General features: G+C 34.2%; 1 protein-coding gene across 4 annotated transcripts in view; it reads left to right on the top strand.

Annotated features, from left to right (window-relative positions):
- Nucleotides 1-17,479, top strand: part of LOC132701044 (zinc finger protein 1) — a 704,693-nt gene that overhangs the window by 574,394 nt on the left and 112,820 nt on the right. For all 4 annotated transcript variants that reach the window (XM_060668676.1, XM_060668678.1, XM_060668677.1 and 1 more), the window contains one exon: nucleotides 10,440-10,469. In XM_060668676.1, the coding sequence (XP_060524659.1) occupies nucleotides 10,440-10,469 (30 nt within the window). The remainder of the gene's footprint in view (nucleotides 1-10,439; nucleotides 10,470-17,479) is intronic.

Genomic DNA, 17,479 nt, shown 5'->3' on the forward strand with positions numbered 1-17,479 from the left:
ATAGACTCAAAATTACTAAGTCAAGTGTGAAAATATATCGTACATTAGGAGAAAATTCGCTTTTTTTAAAATAGTCTCTTTTAATAACTGTATCTAAAGGCGAATTGACAGTAGAAATCTTTAGGTCATCAGCGTACAATGAATACGTACTATGAGAGCAAGAGATCTAAATGTGGACTCAGCGGAACCCCAGAAGTCACATCCAAGCAGGCCGATATTTTTCCATTGACAGCAATTTTTTCAAAGATCTGGAAGCCTCGCTGCAGACCGAAAGTTCCAATTTTTTTATCGCTTGGAGCGGAAAACATACCAAGATCCATCTTTTTAGGTAGAGATTCACAAATACCAAAAACTTTTAGTAGTATTATTTTCAGTAGTTTGAATTAATTTTTTATACTCATTTTCATAAGTATTATGGAACATTTTCCAGCTTTACTATTTTTGTTCATATATTGCAAAGTTGTTGAGAAGATTTTTGGATCTTAACCTCGGGAGTATTATTATTAATTATGCCCTCACAATGTTAACGTTAATGTTTACGTGTAAAATTATATCTACTGAGCCATGGCGAATTAAGGTTAGCTAGTAACAGATTAAGAATCTTATTGTTCTGATTACAGATATTAATCTTGCCTCAGTAGTTGCAAAGAAATGAAAAATCTTATCTAGAGCTATCGGGAAGATAAACTGAACGTGCGCCGATGACGTGACAAGTTATCGAACTGTATCCTTTAACGAAACAAAAAAAAAAACTAAAAACCAAAGCGTCATTGTCTGATAATACGGGACCATATTGCCTCGCACCGAGCCACTCCGGCGATTCACATTATCATGCAAATTTGCCATCTTATATTTGTTGTCTTCTTGGACGAGTACTGTGTTGCTATCCCGCCGCATAACGACGCTTTTACTTCGCACCCCCAGGGGGCGGGGAAACCGTTTCGACGATATTTATTCCGAAAGCTTTCTCATTATCGCGCTAGAAGATTATCCAGAAATGTGCTGTTTCCTTGCACGCTGCATGCATGCATGCCCCTCAGGTTATTTCCATCTCCTTTTGCTTCAAACTGAATCCACCACGTAAGCGGCGTGATATATCTATATCTTATCGGCAAACAGAAATTGCGATAGACTCATGCTATGCTGTAATACTTGAAAACGATAGCTTACCAGAATTTCAATTGTTGATACTAAAAAATATGTTCAAGGTATTTCGAATATTATATAATATGTTCACAGTAAGAACAATCATAAGTTTAAATATACGGTTTTGTCTCAATCTAATATCTAGTATTTAGCTGACTATCCCTAGCTTATTAGATGGTTGGTCCAATCTTCTCTCATTCCTTTGGATAGTTCTGGGCTACAAGATGGCCACTGTAGAATATCTATATGATTATCCTGTAGCCAAACAGTCACCCTCCTAGCAGCATGCTTGGGGTCATTGTCGTGCTGAAATTTATAAAGTGCTGATCAATTGTCTTCTACATGTGGTTGCATAAAGTTTTGCAGAATGTTAATACATTCTTACTGATGCATGGTACCAGGAGGAGGAGAATCAAAATGGCGAGATGGCACTAAAGTTTAAACGACATACCATTGTGCAAAGGCGAGGAGAAGAAAAGCACCGCTACAGTTGTCAACCTCCGTAACTGCAGAAATTATTAACCGTTCCAAAAAAGCTGGAATTCATTAAATAACTCGAAATGTTTCTCTGAAGCGACGTGGCAGAAGAACGAGTTTGGAAACACATCCTCGAATTGTTCGTATTTCTAAAGCAGGCCATGACAAATCAGTAGTGGACGTTTGCAAACAAGGTTTCGTCGAACTTAATATACGAAGTGTTCGCACCCGTTGGAACTAGGCACAAAACTTTGGTAGGGTTCCATTACCTATCCGAAGCGAATTGAAGACGCCGTTTGAAATTGTCTAAACATCATCTTACTTGGAACGTCCAACAATGGAAGATTAATCCAAGGCAAATAACAACAAGTAATAATGATATTTCTTAGGTAAAAAAGTCTTTTATTTTTATTATTATTTTATTACTCTGCGTAGACAGCTATAAGTGATATCAACTTGCCTAGGATGTAGTCTTGTCCATTGGTAGATATGAATAGAAGGCAGGGTCATAATCTGTGGGTCTGTGAAATTTGATTTAAAGCATCCAAACTGAATAATAATAATAAAGGCCTTTATTTTCAGTATTTATATTGAACATTATACAACATGAAGAAAAGCGTGACGTTCAGATCAGTAGAGGGAGGGAGGAAAATTATGTAAAATAATCTTGACGAGCTTTCTTTGACATCATTTGAAAGAATTTGAAAGAACATAGAAACCGTAGAAGGAATAACACTACAAGTCTATTCACTAGCCTGTAGCTTATTGAAAATACAACTCGCCTTTTTGTTAGTCTGAGTTTTACTAGTATCTGAGTGAATTCGATTAAAGAAACCGACTTTGCAAACCAAAACATAACATTTTAATTTGTTGATGTTTTTGTTGTAATAAGTGAGGTTAAGTTGAAACCATCAGGTTTGACGTAGATTCTGGTTAGATAAACCCCCGTCCGGACCAGAAAATAATATTTTAAGTTGATATTTGCATCCTTGTTGATGTTTTGCCTCGAATCGCGTCGAAATCGAGAAGAAAGAGTTAATCCAGAAAGCGATTTCTGCAATTTTGATACCTTGTTAAGTGCTGGCAAAGAGAATTTTGAGTTGAATATAATTCGACTAGAAAAAATAATTTTTTGATCCAGAAAGTAATATTTTAAGTTGATATATGCCGACTTGTTGATGTGTTTTGTAATGATAAGTAGCGAAAAAGTCGATTTTTACTGATGTCGGACTGAATTCGACTAGAAAACGCCACTATTCGAACTAGAACATAATGTTTTAAGTTAATATGAGTTTTGAAAATGCCGATTTTGACTGTGAGGTTGTAAGTTGATATCTCCAGGTTGTAATAAGTGGCGGAAAAGACGATTTTGACTGAAATATGATCGACATCGATTAAAAAACGCTATTATTTGGCCCAGAAAGACATGAAGATTTTGTTGTACGTCGCTGACTTAATTTGTCTGGAAAAAACTATTCTTGTAAAAAGAAAATAATGGTTTAAGGACAAGGAAATTTGACTATAATTCAGAAAATTAGGTAGTTTTGGTTGGTTCATATGATAGAATATCTTCCGTCTGATTCAATGGCGAAGGTATTTGGAAATATGATTTGAAAATCTCAGATCACCTTCTATGAATAATCCTGACATTTCTGCCGTCAAACTGCGGTTATTTCCATCTCCTCTTCCTCAAAACTGGATAACAAGAACCCACCACATGCATATATAAACGGGGCGATATAAATCTCATACACAGTAAATCACCAATTGCGAAAGATTCATACTATCCTGTAATAATTCAGCGTTCTATATTCGCGTACGTCTCAGATTGATTCCACGATATGGTCTCGCACTCACACATACACACAGTTCCGTTGCACGACCGCTTATTTATTTATTTATACCTGTTTTGTTTGTTTTCGTAAACGGTTGTAAATCTAGCAGGGGTCTTTCCCGGCTAACCATCCTTGTTGCCCTTCTGGCTGCGTGATATACGTCGCCTGGATAGCGGCAAGACGTCCTTATATTGATTTAGGACGAAACATCTCCTGCTCGACCGTTTGTTTTTATTTTAAGCCGTCCGTTCCTTTAAATTAACGGACAAATACTCGCAATAACAATCGGGCAGTGCCTCTAAGAAACATTCGCCTAATGCACTGCGATGGAGTACACAGAAAACGCATGATTTTTTTTATTTTGAAATTAATTCACTGATTTCAAAACTTAATTAAAAAAAGATATATTTGGGGAGGGTGGGCCAAGGCGACCCACTTAAGCTATCTTTTTTGCGGCTTTTAACCATCAATTCCATTTATTTTTGACTAACTTTAACTAAATTTACACAAATTTTTGGCGAAGCTTCCTTCGTGCCCCACTCTCTATTTATAATTTTATATATAATAATTATAATTATTTATTAAAAAATATTTAATAAAAAAAAAACATTACTGATTGGTAACTGTTTTCCTATCGACTAACAACTTCGTTATTGGCATTTATAAGATTTTCGAAAGCTCTGGCTTTAGGCTAGCTTTTTTTAGAATTTTTAAGTGGTTCATTTTACCCCTGGTATTACGCAAAGGGCTATAATTATTAAAAGAAAAAACGAAAAAAAAATTATGGTTAATTTTTGAAGTGGGCCACCATGCCCCATCCCCTCATACACTAATTCCTTGATTAACAGGTTCCCGGAATAACCACTGTGTGGAGCAGGCATTGTTCTGATTGGAGTCCTTTTTTTTCTTAAGTTGTTGTTGACATTTCCATGACAACTTAACGTCATAGCTGTACACCGTGTGCCAAATAAAACGATCCACTATACGATCTGGAAACCCATAGGAGATACGAAAAAAAGTTTGGCTCAAACGTTTTTTAAACTCTCCTAAAGATTTAAAATATTATAATTTTATTGATACAAGGTATCCCAAAAGTGTTCCCGACATCAACTATGTTATTTTAAATGGAACATTCTGTATATTTAGACATTTTTGGAATCCTTGGTTAAAATAGAGGTCACTTTCTTAGGAAAAATGTGTGGGTGGAAAACTTTATAAAGAACGTATAACAGTGTTAGTAGCTGCCAATATGAGTGGTAGAGAAAAAAGAAACCTATCGTAATGCAGGACTTATTACTGAGACAGAATACGAACATGACTTGGAAGATGATCAGCCGCTAAGTGAGGGGATAAAGAGATTCAAACAACAATTACGGTTACAAGTGAGTAGTTGCAAGATTTTATTATGAAAGATCAGGATTTGCCTACAATAGCAGACTTGACAGAGGAAGCCATATTACGACAAGCAAGCAAAGGTGAGGAAGAGCACCAAGAGAAAGAAGAAGATGAAGAAGTTGATCTGGGACCACCACCAACCATTCAACAACCCCAATATTCAGTTAAGCTACTAGAGAATTTTTTATGTATCATGCCCCTCTCGAAGAAAGAAAGTACGAGATGCATATTGGCATACTAAAAAAATTCAAAAGAAAATGACCGATTATTTGAAACGTTAAATGTAGTTCTTAAATATTTATGTAAAATGTTCCTAAGTAGATGTTAATGAATATGTATATGAAATAATTAAATATTATATTATATTATAATGAATACTCTTAGAAAACATCGTTAGTTTTTTGTGTTCCAACTTCATTAAATAGTGATGCTTTAGTATATTTAGTGACGGATAATACATACTCCTTTAATTATAAGAAAAATTTTTTTAAAAATGAAGCACTTAGACTAAAGAGTGGCCTTTTTGAGTTGCTTAAGTTCAGTGAATGAAACAATTCAAACTTATTAGCAACCTTCGTCCTCAACAAGAGAGAAAAAGATATACATTCTTGCATCTTACAGGGTCTCTGTCCATTTGAATTGGGCCCCATTGTATATGAAACGATCCTCGAGCAAAAGACAGCCCTAGCAAAGCGAGGGATATCAATAAATCATCAGTTTATGACGGTGGAAAGAGAAAACGGATGTGCTTTACAACCTATTGTTACCTATAAAAATACCTATTGTGGGGGTTGTTTTCGATGATGGGGCAAGAAAGCCACGTCGAATGAGGTTCCGAAATAAAGACGCCTGAAAATTCGATGCCTCCACATTACCAAAAGCACCATCCAGCGCGTTACAGGGTTACAGGTTGAGAGTTTGAGGGTTTTAGGGCCAGTTCCCTATAGTTTTGCGTTCATTTAATAATAGTCCTTGCAACAGCGCCAATTAGTTAAGGTTGAAAATTAAGAAATTTTTATAATTCGATTTTTACTGTTTAACTTTATCACACTGTATTTCGCGAACACTAATTTTGAGGTCGGCAAATGAGTTGATATGGAGCTTTTAGAGACACCCAGTATACGCAAAGCTCTCAATTTTGCGTTGTACCACTTACGATGTTAATTTTTATTTATTTCCATTCGGCACTCGAAACCACTCATTAACGCTAAACGGTGACTTAATCTCTCATTAAATATAGTTCTATGCAAGCGTAATTCTACTCGGGAAGCGTAGTTTTTTTTTTGTTTACAAGTTTCTAATTGCCAAGCGACGTTTTAACGTATAAATCAGGGACCAACGAAACATTTATAGGCAACGCAATTCTGCTCGAATAACACGAACGTATTATGTTGTAAAACCGACACTTCAAATAACTGTCAAACGCGCGTAAACAATATTAAACATTGTGAATTATTTAGGAAAAATATCGAAAAGGAACGTGGCCGGTTTCGGTTTGGGACTTCTAAAACGCGTTGTCTATTTTTTTTTCTTTTATACCATTAAAAACGATTATGGAAGTGATTAAAGTTTCGACGAAAGTTGCAGAAGTTTTCGGTCGGCGTTAAATGGTCGGGAAACCTTTGGCTGCCGGTTTTAAAAATATGGACGGCATCCTCAAAATACTTTAAGTTTCGTGGATTTGCTCATTGCGGTCTAAAACTTGCATGTAGAATTATCCGAATCGCCTTCTGTACAGGATTATTTCTTATATTTTGACACCTACCTACAAGGTTAATGTAATACTGGAAGACAGAAAAAAAAGTGAAAATACAAAAGTTTGAAGATTCTTGTCCTATTATCTTATGCAAATATCAGAAAAAACAAATGACGATCTCAAGCTGTCAATTGACAGCAACATCTTTTTTTATGGAATGTCCTTTATATTATTAGCTTAAATCGTAAATGTTTTTTTCTGATTTCAAAAACTCATAGTTTATTGACGTTTGATTTAGCCGTTTTTGAGATATTTCAGTTTAAAAATAATCATCACTCGGTTTCTAGACAATAGCAATATTGTTTAAAAATGGTCGAGTCTGCCTTAGTAGCAACCATATTATCTATGTTTGCAATTATTTTAACAAATTATTTTGACATCTAATCAAAACTAAAGATCTGCAGCGTAAGTTAAATAACTTAAGATATGATGGGTTATACCGAGGAAGGAAGATGCTTCTTTTATAAGTTTTCCATATCGGAAAACATAGCGAGAAGTTCATTTTTTCTAACCGTTCGAAATGGGATATGTCTTCTCAAAATATAGTATTTTGTGAATGTTTTGATATATTTTAATGACAAATAAATAAATAGTTTTTTGTCGCATCATGAATTTATATACAAAAAGTTGCGATCCATGCCAAAAACTAAAATGTCCTTGCCTGATGCCCGAATCAAAAACTGACGTTTCTTTGCCTGCCAACATAACAAGTTACCAAACAAGTGAAAAAGAACGATCGAAAGAAACAACGTTCAAAAATACTCACAAACACACCTGTCAAGGAAGAATTTGAAATGAACAAAGAATGAAGAGAAAGGCAAGGAGAGACATCTGATGACTCATTGGAGGAGGATTTCTCTGACATATACGACTTTGATAAGTTAGACGATGTCAATTGGCAATTATGGAAAATTACGATACCGTTGTGTTCTTCTTGGAACTGTGCAGAAGTGCAGAGGGGTAGATACCCGGAAAATTATAATGATAATGTTGTTAATGTTTTGTATATTTTTAAACTATAATAAGTGGCATAGGAAGCATCTCACAACAAATGAAATTTTCGCTTAGGTGCTCATCATTCTCCAACTCTCATTTACGCAATACAACAATGTATTCATATATTTTTTGTTTCGATTTGCTTACTGTACCGGTTTGTGTTGTTTGTATTGGTCCAAAAATGACTACAAGCAGATAAACAGACGATACGTTAAAAAATGTAAATCAATATTATTTTCCTAAAAAAATAAATAAGAACTAAAAGTTCAGATTTTCGCGAGATTATAAGGTTGTTCGGAAAGTCATTTCGTTTTTTCCCGTCAGAGGACTTAATTACGTTTTTTCGAAACCAACTTCACACTTAAGCCGCATAACCATTATATGTCTTGAGAGCTGATATTGCAAGGCTTGTGTGTGAAAACGTTCTATTAATTCTACGCAGTAGTTTTTGGTTGGTGCCCTTTTAAATATGGAGAGCAATAAGCAGCATTTTCGTCATATTTTACTTTTTTACTTCAGAAAAGGTAAAAATGCTATCCAAGCGAGAAAAAAATTGACGGATGTGTATGGAGAAGGCGTGTTAACAGTACGCCAGTGCCAGAACTGGTTTGCAAAATTTCGATCCGGCAATTTTGATGTCGAAGATGCACCACGGTCTGGAAGGCCGGTCGAAGCTGACAAAGATGCGATAAAGGCATTAGTTGATGCAAATCGGCGAATAACCACACGAGAGATCGGTGAGAGATTAAATTTGACGAATTCGACTGTTTATGGCCATTTGAAAGGCATGGGCTTAACCTCGAAGCTCGATGTGTGGGTGCCCCATGTCCTTACGGAGCGAAATTTGTGTCGTCGCGTTGACGTGTGTGATTCGCTCCTCAAACGTCAAGAAAATGATCCATTTTTGAAGCGGATTATTACTGGGAACGAAAAATGGGTTGTATACAACAATGTTAAACGCAAGAGGTCATGGAGCAGAAAAGATGAACCGGCTCAAAGCGTGTCAAAAGCCAACATTCACCAAAAAAAGGTGATGCTCTCCGTTTGGTGGGATGTCAAAGGAATCGTTTTTTTTTTGAGCTTTTGCCGGACAATACAACGATTAATTCAGAAGTCTATTGTCATCAACTGGACAAATTGAATGATTCACTTAAAGAGAAGAGGCCCGAATTAATCAACAGGAAGGGTGTTGTGTTCCACCAGGATAATGCGAGACCTCACACAAGTTTGGTCACTCGCCAAAAACTTTTACAGCTTGAATGGGACGTACTGCAACATCCACCATATTCTCCAGATCTGGCGCCTTCCGACTACTATTTGTTCCGGTCCCTGCAAAATTTTTTGGATGGCAAAACCTTTACCTCAAATGAAGATGTCAAAAACCACCTGAACCAGTTTTTTGCCAGCAAGGACCAAAACTTTTATGAGAGGGGAATTATGTTACTGCCAGAAAGATGGCAAAAGGTGTTGGACCAGAATGGCCAATATATAATTTAATAAAATATTTATTCATTATACGAAAACTGTCTTTCATGTTCCCCAAAAAAAACGAAATGACTTTCCGAACAACCCAATATATATTTTTACCGCGTATTTATCAAATGTAATATTTATAAACTACCTGCTACTATATATACCGAAAAACGACAATAAAATCTTAATTAATGTTGTTGTGAGAATTTAAGTTCAATAAAGGAGAGGTATTTAAATCTAATTGATCATTATTAAATTAAATCTATCACATCCATAGGTGGAATAATGGGAAATAAGTTTTGTACATCGAAAGACAATAGTGTTGCGTTAGAAGGGATTTTGATTTAAAATTTGTGTGGAACTTTAAAATATTTACTAATTTTCTTGAGAGTTTAACTGTTGACGCTGTTACATAAGACACGACTGGTCAAAAATATATAACAGCTCAAATCACCCTTATACACACAAAATGGCTACATTTCACTCTTTTATACACAGACATTCTTAATATGCCACTTTCAGCAGAAAATTACAACAACGAACTTAATATCTTTAAACAAATTGCACCGAACAACGGCTACAATCCGTCAATTATAGATAAAATTATAATTAAAAAACAATTACATACATGTTAGAACCCAGTGAAAAAATTTCAAAACATTTGTCAAAATGTGGTTTAAAAATAGTTTTCAGAACTAACAACACAACAGGAAAATTTAAAAAAAAAAACAATATAACGAAATGTCCAAAATCTCAAAAATCAGGTTGAAATGCGTATTTTGTCCTAAAATTTATATTGGACAAACAGGTAGATCCTTCAAGAAACGCATTAACGAATATAAAAGAGTATTTATAAACAATAGTCTAGATTCTAATTATGCTACAGACTTAAACACAGAAAAACACATTTTTGACGACAATTTTGATATTTTACATGCAGCCACAAAAAGTAGAAAATTAAATTTATTGGAAGCCATGGAGATAAAAAAAATGAGACATTGAGAAGTATTGCTTAACGATCAATTAGATCTAAATACCTCTCCTTAATTGAACTTAAATTCTCACAACAACGTTAATTAAAGTTTTATTATCGTTTTTCGGTATATATAGTAGCATGTAGTTTGTAAATATTACATTTTGTAAAGAAACGGTGAAACTCTGAACTTTAGGTTCTTATTTATTATGATAAATGGATTTTCATCAAGCAAAAGCCAGTTCAACTCTTTTCTTGAGCATCAAGGAACTTCTAACCGTTCCAACAAAATTAATCTCAGTAACTCAGCTGCTGATAATTTTTGTGTTTCTTTTGTTGTTGGAAAATCTGCGTTTCAAATTTTTATATGTAAATTTTTCATTTGTAGGTGGCGACACAGCTGTACCAGAAGACGAAGGTATGTCCTTATAATTAGCAGCCTCAATTGGTAGTGTCACCCCTAAGCTAATGTGAGTCTTTTTAAGTAAATATCTTTATAGATTTTATATGATATTAAAATAACTTCAAAAAACTTCTGGGAAATGGAATAATTTTGAATAATAAATAAAATTCTATGTTTGCTTAATTTTATTTGTTTATTGTTAACTTTTGGTATGCTGTTATTTATGATTTATGATTTTTTGTTTTTCTCTTTGTACAACAATTGAACTTGAGACGTCGAGCAAGATTTTTCGGCAAGGGCCGGAACATTCCCGGAGCAATCAGAAAATTGGTCTACGGAAACCGTGCTGACAGATATAGTCAACACTCACGCATAATCGTATCATATTCCGTAGTAATACACTCGAAAAAAGTGAGGGGCTTTTATTTCGACGGAGGTTTAATAACATTTGCCTTTCCCTTTGTGAAGATTACTCTTTGGGTGCGCCCGGAAAATTGTCAGTGCCGTAGGACCACGGGGCATCCTTTACAGACCTATGGCGCTATGCATATATCGTGGCGTAACTGAAAATGCCTGAGTGAGACAGAGATGTTTTGAATTTTATCTGAGTTGTGCGGAAAATACTAACCAAAACTTGTTGCATACAAAGAAATTATTTTTATCCCCTGGGGGCAAGACTAGATGTTTGTGTTTTTACCCAATGCTTCAACCCATGTATTAACGTCTTACATATATTTTATTCACTTTTTTGTTCGGCAATATCACATTCACAAATTCTTCAGGCAATGCAGCAGTACCCAAATAGCACGGGACATAGCGTATATCCTAAGGATATACTGTTTTTCAGCTAAGGGACATCCTTAAGACGTCTCAAGGATATACGACGTTACTAATTGAAATGTCCGCAGTATATCAGATGCGTATGTTTGTTAATACATTCTAAGGATATCCAGTTATACTAGTTGAGAGGTCGTCAATATATCGGACCGTGAGGATACAGCATATAGATATACCAGCGAACCTTACTTATTGGGTTATTTCCTATAGCCTATGAGAAATACTGGAAAGGTGATCTACAGTAGTCCAATTAATATTTCATCTTTAATTTTGCTTTTTTTTAGCAAAAGTAAAGGACTGCCGATTGATTCCATTAATAAAACACATTTAATACACATTTTTTTCTATTGTAGATATAAAAAAATTGTAGGTACATAACATAGAAAAAATTTAGAACAACCTAACCTAAAGTATCTAAAATATAGAGTAATATATTATATCTTGAACTAAACTAAAATATTTGACAGGTTTTCTGCCATTCCTTGGTGCAACTAGCTCTTTTCGGCCAAGCAGCTATTGAATTCTCACATTCTTTTGATGTTTGTGATGTGTTTGCCTTCTTATCCGCATTTGAAAATATTTTAGTTTTTTGTCCTGCTGATGGTAGCTACCATCACCATGAAAACAGACCTTAAAAAATAGGAAAAATGATTTCATGAATTAACCCATCAACCATTTTAATGTGAAAATTGTATTTTATGCAGGTTGATTCCTAAAATTCATACTTTGTTTTTCGGGGCTGATTCTTGCATCCATTTTAAGAAAAAATATATTAACTGTGCAATATAATTAAACATATAATTTTGTTATGGGGGATTTTCTCTACCATTGCTTACTTAAATAAAAAATTAGTTTAGTTTTGTATGCGTAAATTTAACTGCTCAAAACAAATGAAGAGGAATTGGATTTTATTTTTCTTTTCAAAAACAAAGCAATAAGATACGAAAAGTCTAGAATCAAAAAATATATGTAATCTAAAACGCATAATATAGGTATATGGGTTACAAACAAGTCAGCTTCATCTTAACTCGGTCCTGCAATCACTGCTGCCGCCGCCTGGTTTGTGCAGGTTAGAATTTATCAAATCTTATGTTACATATTACCATAAAGCTTTACTTACATGGATTATTAGTTCTTCAGTAATGATAATAACACAAAAAAATAAGTGAAATGAAAGCACTGCAAGCAAGTCGCCGTCTACCGTATACCGCCAACAAATACAAGGCTGAAAGATGGCGGACGACGAGACGGAAGAGAAGCCGACGAGACTCGAGCGAGTCCGGCACGGCACGACCACAAGTAGTTGCATTATTAGTTGCAGCCGACCAGTGATGTGTTTTTGTAATTTTTTTACTCAGGTGAATCCCCATTTTCTGTGGTATTCCTATTAAAAAAGCGTTTCTTATCTAAAAACAAATTGGATTTTACAGGTTTGATTCCGGTTTTTTTTAGTACACTGACTTCGATGTAGATGTGGACAAAAACGTTGCCAATAAAATGTCTCCCAAAACACCACAATTCTAAAAAAAATAAGTATTTTCCTTCTCAGTTTTTCAAAATTTAACTTTTTAGGTTTCATTTTGTTTTACGGTTTTAACCAAGCTCCTGCTAAAAATGTAAAAATTTTGACATCAGCAAAATTTACCAGCCATCAGGTGTATTCGTGGTCCAAATTCCATTAAGCGATCTTAAACAGTTTCAGAAACAACAAAGAAAGACAATAGATTACATCAGATATATTTTTAATATTTAATTACTTAAATACTTTTATATATATTTTTATATATATAAAATATAATTCATTCCGTATTGAAAATAACGACAGTTTAATTAAAATATGTGTGCTTTGAGAAAAAGATTTGACGTTGGGCGAACGGCCCTGGTAAAGTCGCCCAAAGTTTTAGTAAAGCGAAATTGTCGCGCAACTACCCATAAATTCCGCTGGGCTGAAAATTTCACGTCGCACGCCGCTGGCTACGTATCTCTATTCCGGAATCCCGGGAAAGTGTATGTATTTCATTCGGTCTTTATGGCACGGAATAAAACTGATTGCTATCTTAATAACGGACCAATCTTGTTAACCACTCAACAGTGCATCGTCGCTTAGGTTTTTTTTTTTTTCTCTCCCCGGTTTCATCGATGTTCGGGCTACATTCTCACCCAATATAACTGGAAGTTTCTTAACAAACGCTTTTTTTAAAGACCGCAAAACCCGCGGTTTTGTTTGAAAACAAGAAGAGGAAGAAGAACTCTCTCTTCCCCGTAAGTTCCGGAATGTGAAACTTATTTACCGAAACGGATTTGCGCAAAAACTTGTTTTTGGACGCGACTGGGAAATCGCTAAGACATCGTACGATACAATCGATATGTAGACACTGCGAATAACGAGTTTTTACAAACAAACGGCCAATTTCCACTATTTTTTCTGGTGCACTAGTAAAAATAAGGGTTGTAATTTTACATTATTTATTATTTACTACCAAATATAATTTTTTTTTTTTAATCTTCATTGTCCATTTGGGTAAGTTTTTGTAACATCTTTCAAAAAACAGAATGTATATGATGTGTCCTTTAAGATTTTTCAAATTAAATTTATCCAAATGTATTCGTTTATTTTGAACACCCTTTAGTATCTCATTCAAGTTCCGTTGCAAACATCTTTCACGTCATCTTTGAATAAAGCTATTATAAAATATTTTTATATATTTGAATATTTTTTAAAAATAATTTAAAAAATTGCATTTGTGAAAAGTACTATTTTTTAAGAGAAATGATGATATTAATTAATTAATTAATATAATGAATATTAATTATTATCATTTCGTCAAAACCACTTAAAAGGTAAAATAAAAAAAACACTAATTTTTTGATGATATATATTCCCTGTAAATCTTCAAATTGATTTTTTAAACACCCTGTATATCGGAAACTAGAGGAAAAGATCAGTTACCCTTTTTTCAATTCAGTTTCTCCGTTTCAAACAATAAAAAGGAAATTTTAAAGTTTGGTTTTGAGTTTAGATTTTGGTTTCAGTGCGTCACCACTAGTATATTGTATAAAAATGTTACAGAGAAAAAAATCTAAACTCTATTTCTAATATACAGAACTGTTGAGCATGGGCATGTGGTATATGTGGTAATTTTTGCTAGTAACCTTAGATTTAAGAGCCGAATCTCCAAAATAAGTCAAATATCAGAAAACTTTTTTAAAAATTTTTAAAATCTAAAAATTTTTATAAAACAGGCAGCCATTATATTGATATTTAGTCGAAAGGTAGGCTACACTTACGCTGCTCGGAAATTTATATAAAACCAAGAATATACCAAACCAGATCTTTGGTTCCCTCATATTGTAATCATGTTAACAGAGCCTATGGCCAGTGTAATGATACTTATTCCAGAGGCAAGCTACAAAATACTCGTTTTATATTTAAATCTTAAAATGAGTTACGTTAATGTCCTGTTCTTAATGAACTGAGGTGGCTTTTACTTGATGAAAATCCATTTATCAAAATAAATAAGAACTAAAAGTTCAGATTTTCACGAAATTATATATTTGACTTGACAATTGTTTCGACAACACCGTGTCTTTATCAAATGTCATGTCTAATATATAATTTCGTGAAAATCTGAACTTTTAGTTCTTATTTATTTTCCTCTTCTTATTCTTATTCGTATTTAAGCTCTCGTTATTTGTTAGTTTTGTAGCTTCCTCTGTACCAGTTCCTTGTAGGTGGTCTGCCAGCTGTCCTTCCATCTTTTAGGTGACCTTCCGGGTGCTCTTTTCCCTATTGGTTTCCCTTCAATGCAATGCTCTTCCATTCTTCTCACGTGAGCGTGCCAATATCTTTTTCTTTGTCTCCCTCCCCCATCTTACTATGTCTTGCACCACACATTGTTCCCTGATGTCAGTGTTCCCATTTCGCTCTCTTCTTGTTTTTCCCACTATAACCATTTTCGTTTTGTTAGTTTCTTCTCTGGTTTCTATTCCGTATGTCATGATTGCCCTGATACAAGTCTTACAGATTCTGGCCTTGCTATTATCATTCGGATGTTACTTCCTCTATAATTCTGTCCATTTGAAAATTGAACTAAGGGCTAAGGCTGTCACCTTGTATAGGTGTCTCCTGCCTTTACTTTAGTCACGTTGCTCATATTGATACTTAACATTGAGAGTTAGTGTTAGCTCAGCATTTTGGGGTGGCGTCACATGCAGGACAGACTGAAATTGCATTTAGGTTGTTTTTTTGTACAAATTGCTTGAAAGTGGTAACAAAGCGGCCCACTTTAAGCGCCTTTTCTCACTACCTAAATTATTCAACTCTGAAATAAAATAGTGTAATACGTTAAATTAGAATTTCCGAAAAAAAAGTCCGAATATCAAAAAAAACAATTCAGAAAAACAAGTAACGAATGTATTAAATTGCGCCAAAGGCAGAAGTGGTGAGAAATAAGAAAAGGATTTTTGAATTAAAGCAGTTTTGTTCTCAAAATATTAAGGTTTTTTTGGTTTTTGTGTTTGTGTTCAAAGACAATCCGCTCCTCATTTAAAATAACTCATTATTTTGGACTTTTATGTTAATTCTATGTTTTGTTATTTCTTGGTTTTGTTTGTTGTTGGGCAAAACTAATACATAAAATACATTGTTTTTGTAAGTTAAGTTTAAGGTTAGGGGGTCTTTTGCATTAGCAGAGAGCCTGTAGTCACTTTTTTTTAATTTGGATTTTTTAAAGTCAAGTACATTTTTTGAGTTCTTGAGTTTCAAATTATAATGACTTTCAGCACAGTCTTTTGAACATCCAAAGTAGTGAAAAAAGTGAAACACTCTAGGATGATTTGATATGAATTAATAAAATTACTCAATTGATAATAAAACGAAAATGCTTTTGAAATATTTGATTTGTCTTATATCTTTAGAATAAGAAGTTTTGGATAATGGTTTAATAATAGATCGCTGAGACTTATTTTGTTTGGATGGACTTGATGGATGGACGAATAAGTCAAAATTTCTGAAAAAATAAATGAGAATGTTTGACTTTTTGGGCTTTCGTTTAACACTGCAAGTTCTGATTTTAGTTAGGAATTTTAAAAATTGAACTGAGGTGGCTTTTACTTGATGAAAATCCATTTATCGAAATAAATAACTAAAAGTTCAGATTTTCAAGAAATTATTGTTACGTCGTGTCATTATCAAATGTGATTTGATAAAGACACGGCGTTGTCGAAACAATTGTCATTCAAAAATATATAATTTCGTGAAAATCTGAACTTTCAGTTCTTATTTGTTTCGACTTTAGGAATTTTGAATTATTCTTCAAAAATTTGCCTTATTAAACTAAAACCTATATTTTATTGCATTTCAGCGCTGTGGTAATTCCATATTGGGGAAAAAAGTTATCCAAAAATTTTTCTTTCAAACAAAATATTTGTAATTCGATTTAAAACTCGTTAACAAAACGGGACCATCGTTTTAATCCGTCGCGACGTGAAGCGAAATGTCCATAGTTCGTCTCGGCGGCACTACGTTAAAAAGTAATTGCTCCCACCCGACGCAGTACCCTAATTACGTTACGTGTCCGTCAACCGAACACATCGCATGATGTTTTGTTGTAATAAAATATCAAACGCAGGGGGGCGGTTTTTAACTAGTGACGGGCCCAAATTAAATTATCCCTAATACCTAGCGGATTAACTTTCTTGCGGACGCTGCGGACCTTACCGCCCCTTTCCCCCCGAATAAAAGTTTAAAAGCCCGACTCTGGACGTTGTCCTTGGCCTTTTTGGACGCTTCCACTTTGACGTTAACGTTTCGCAACTTTTACTAATCAGGATTATACGTTATTAATGAACAAAAGCGTGCATGTTTACACGATGAAAATATTTGCGGAAAGCTTTATGTCCGGGCTTTATTAAAACATTGTCGTGTTTTGAAGATATAATATAGACGATATTCAAATGATACCTAAATGATACGACGTTGCGGCTTGTTTGGACAAGTATATCTGGGCCATCCCCAAGGGTAAACCGAAAACAATCACGTGCTTAGGTCTTTGTCGCCATTCATGTTGGTAAACGATATTACGTTAAATTAATAGATTCTTCAAAGTTATAAAGATATTATTAAAAAAACAAAAACTGAAATTAGACAAACTAATTTTAACCCATTATAACAAAATATACCGACCATC

Source organism: Cylas formicarius, unplaced genomic scaffold, assembly GCF_029955315.1.
Source record: "Cylas formicarius isolate icCylForm1 unplaced genomic scaffold, icCylForm1.1 PGA_scaffold_4__25_contigs__length_36172078, whole genome shotgun sequence".
NCBI lineage: Eukaryota > Metazoa > Arthropoda > Insecta > Coleoptera > Brentidae > Cylas > Cylas formicarius.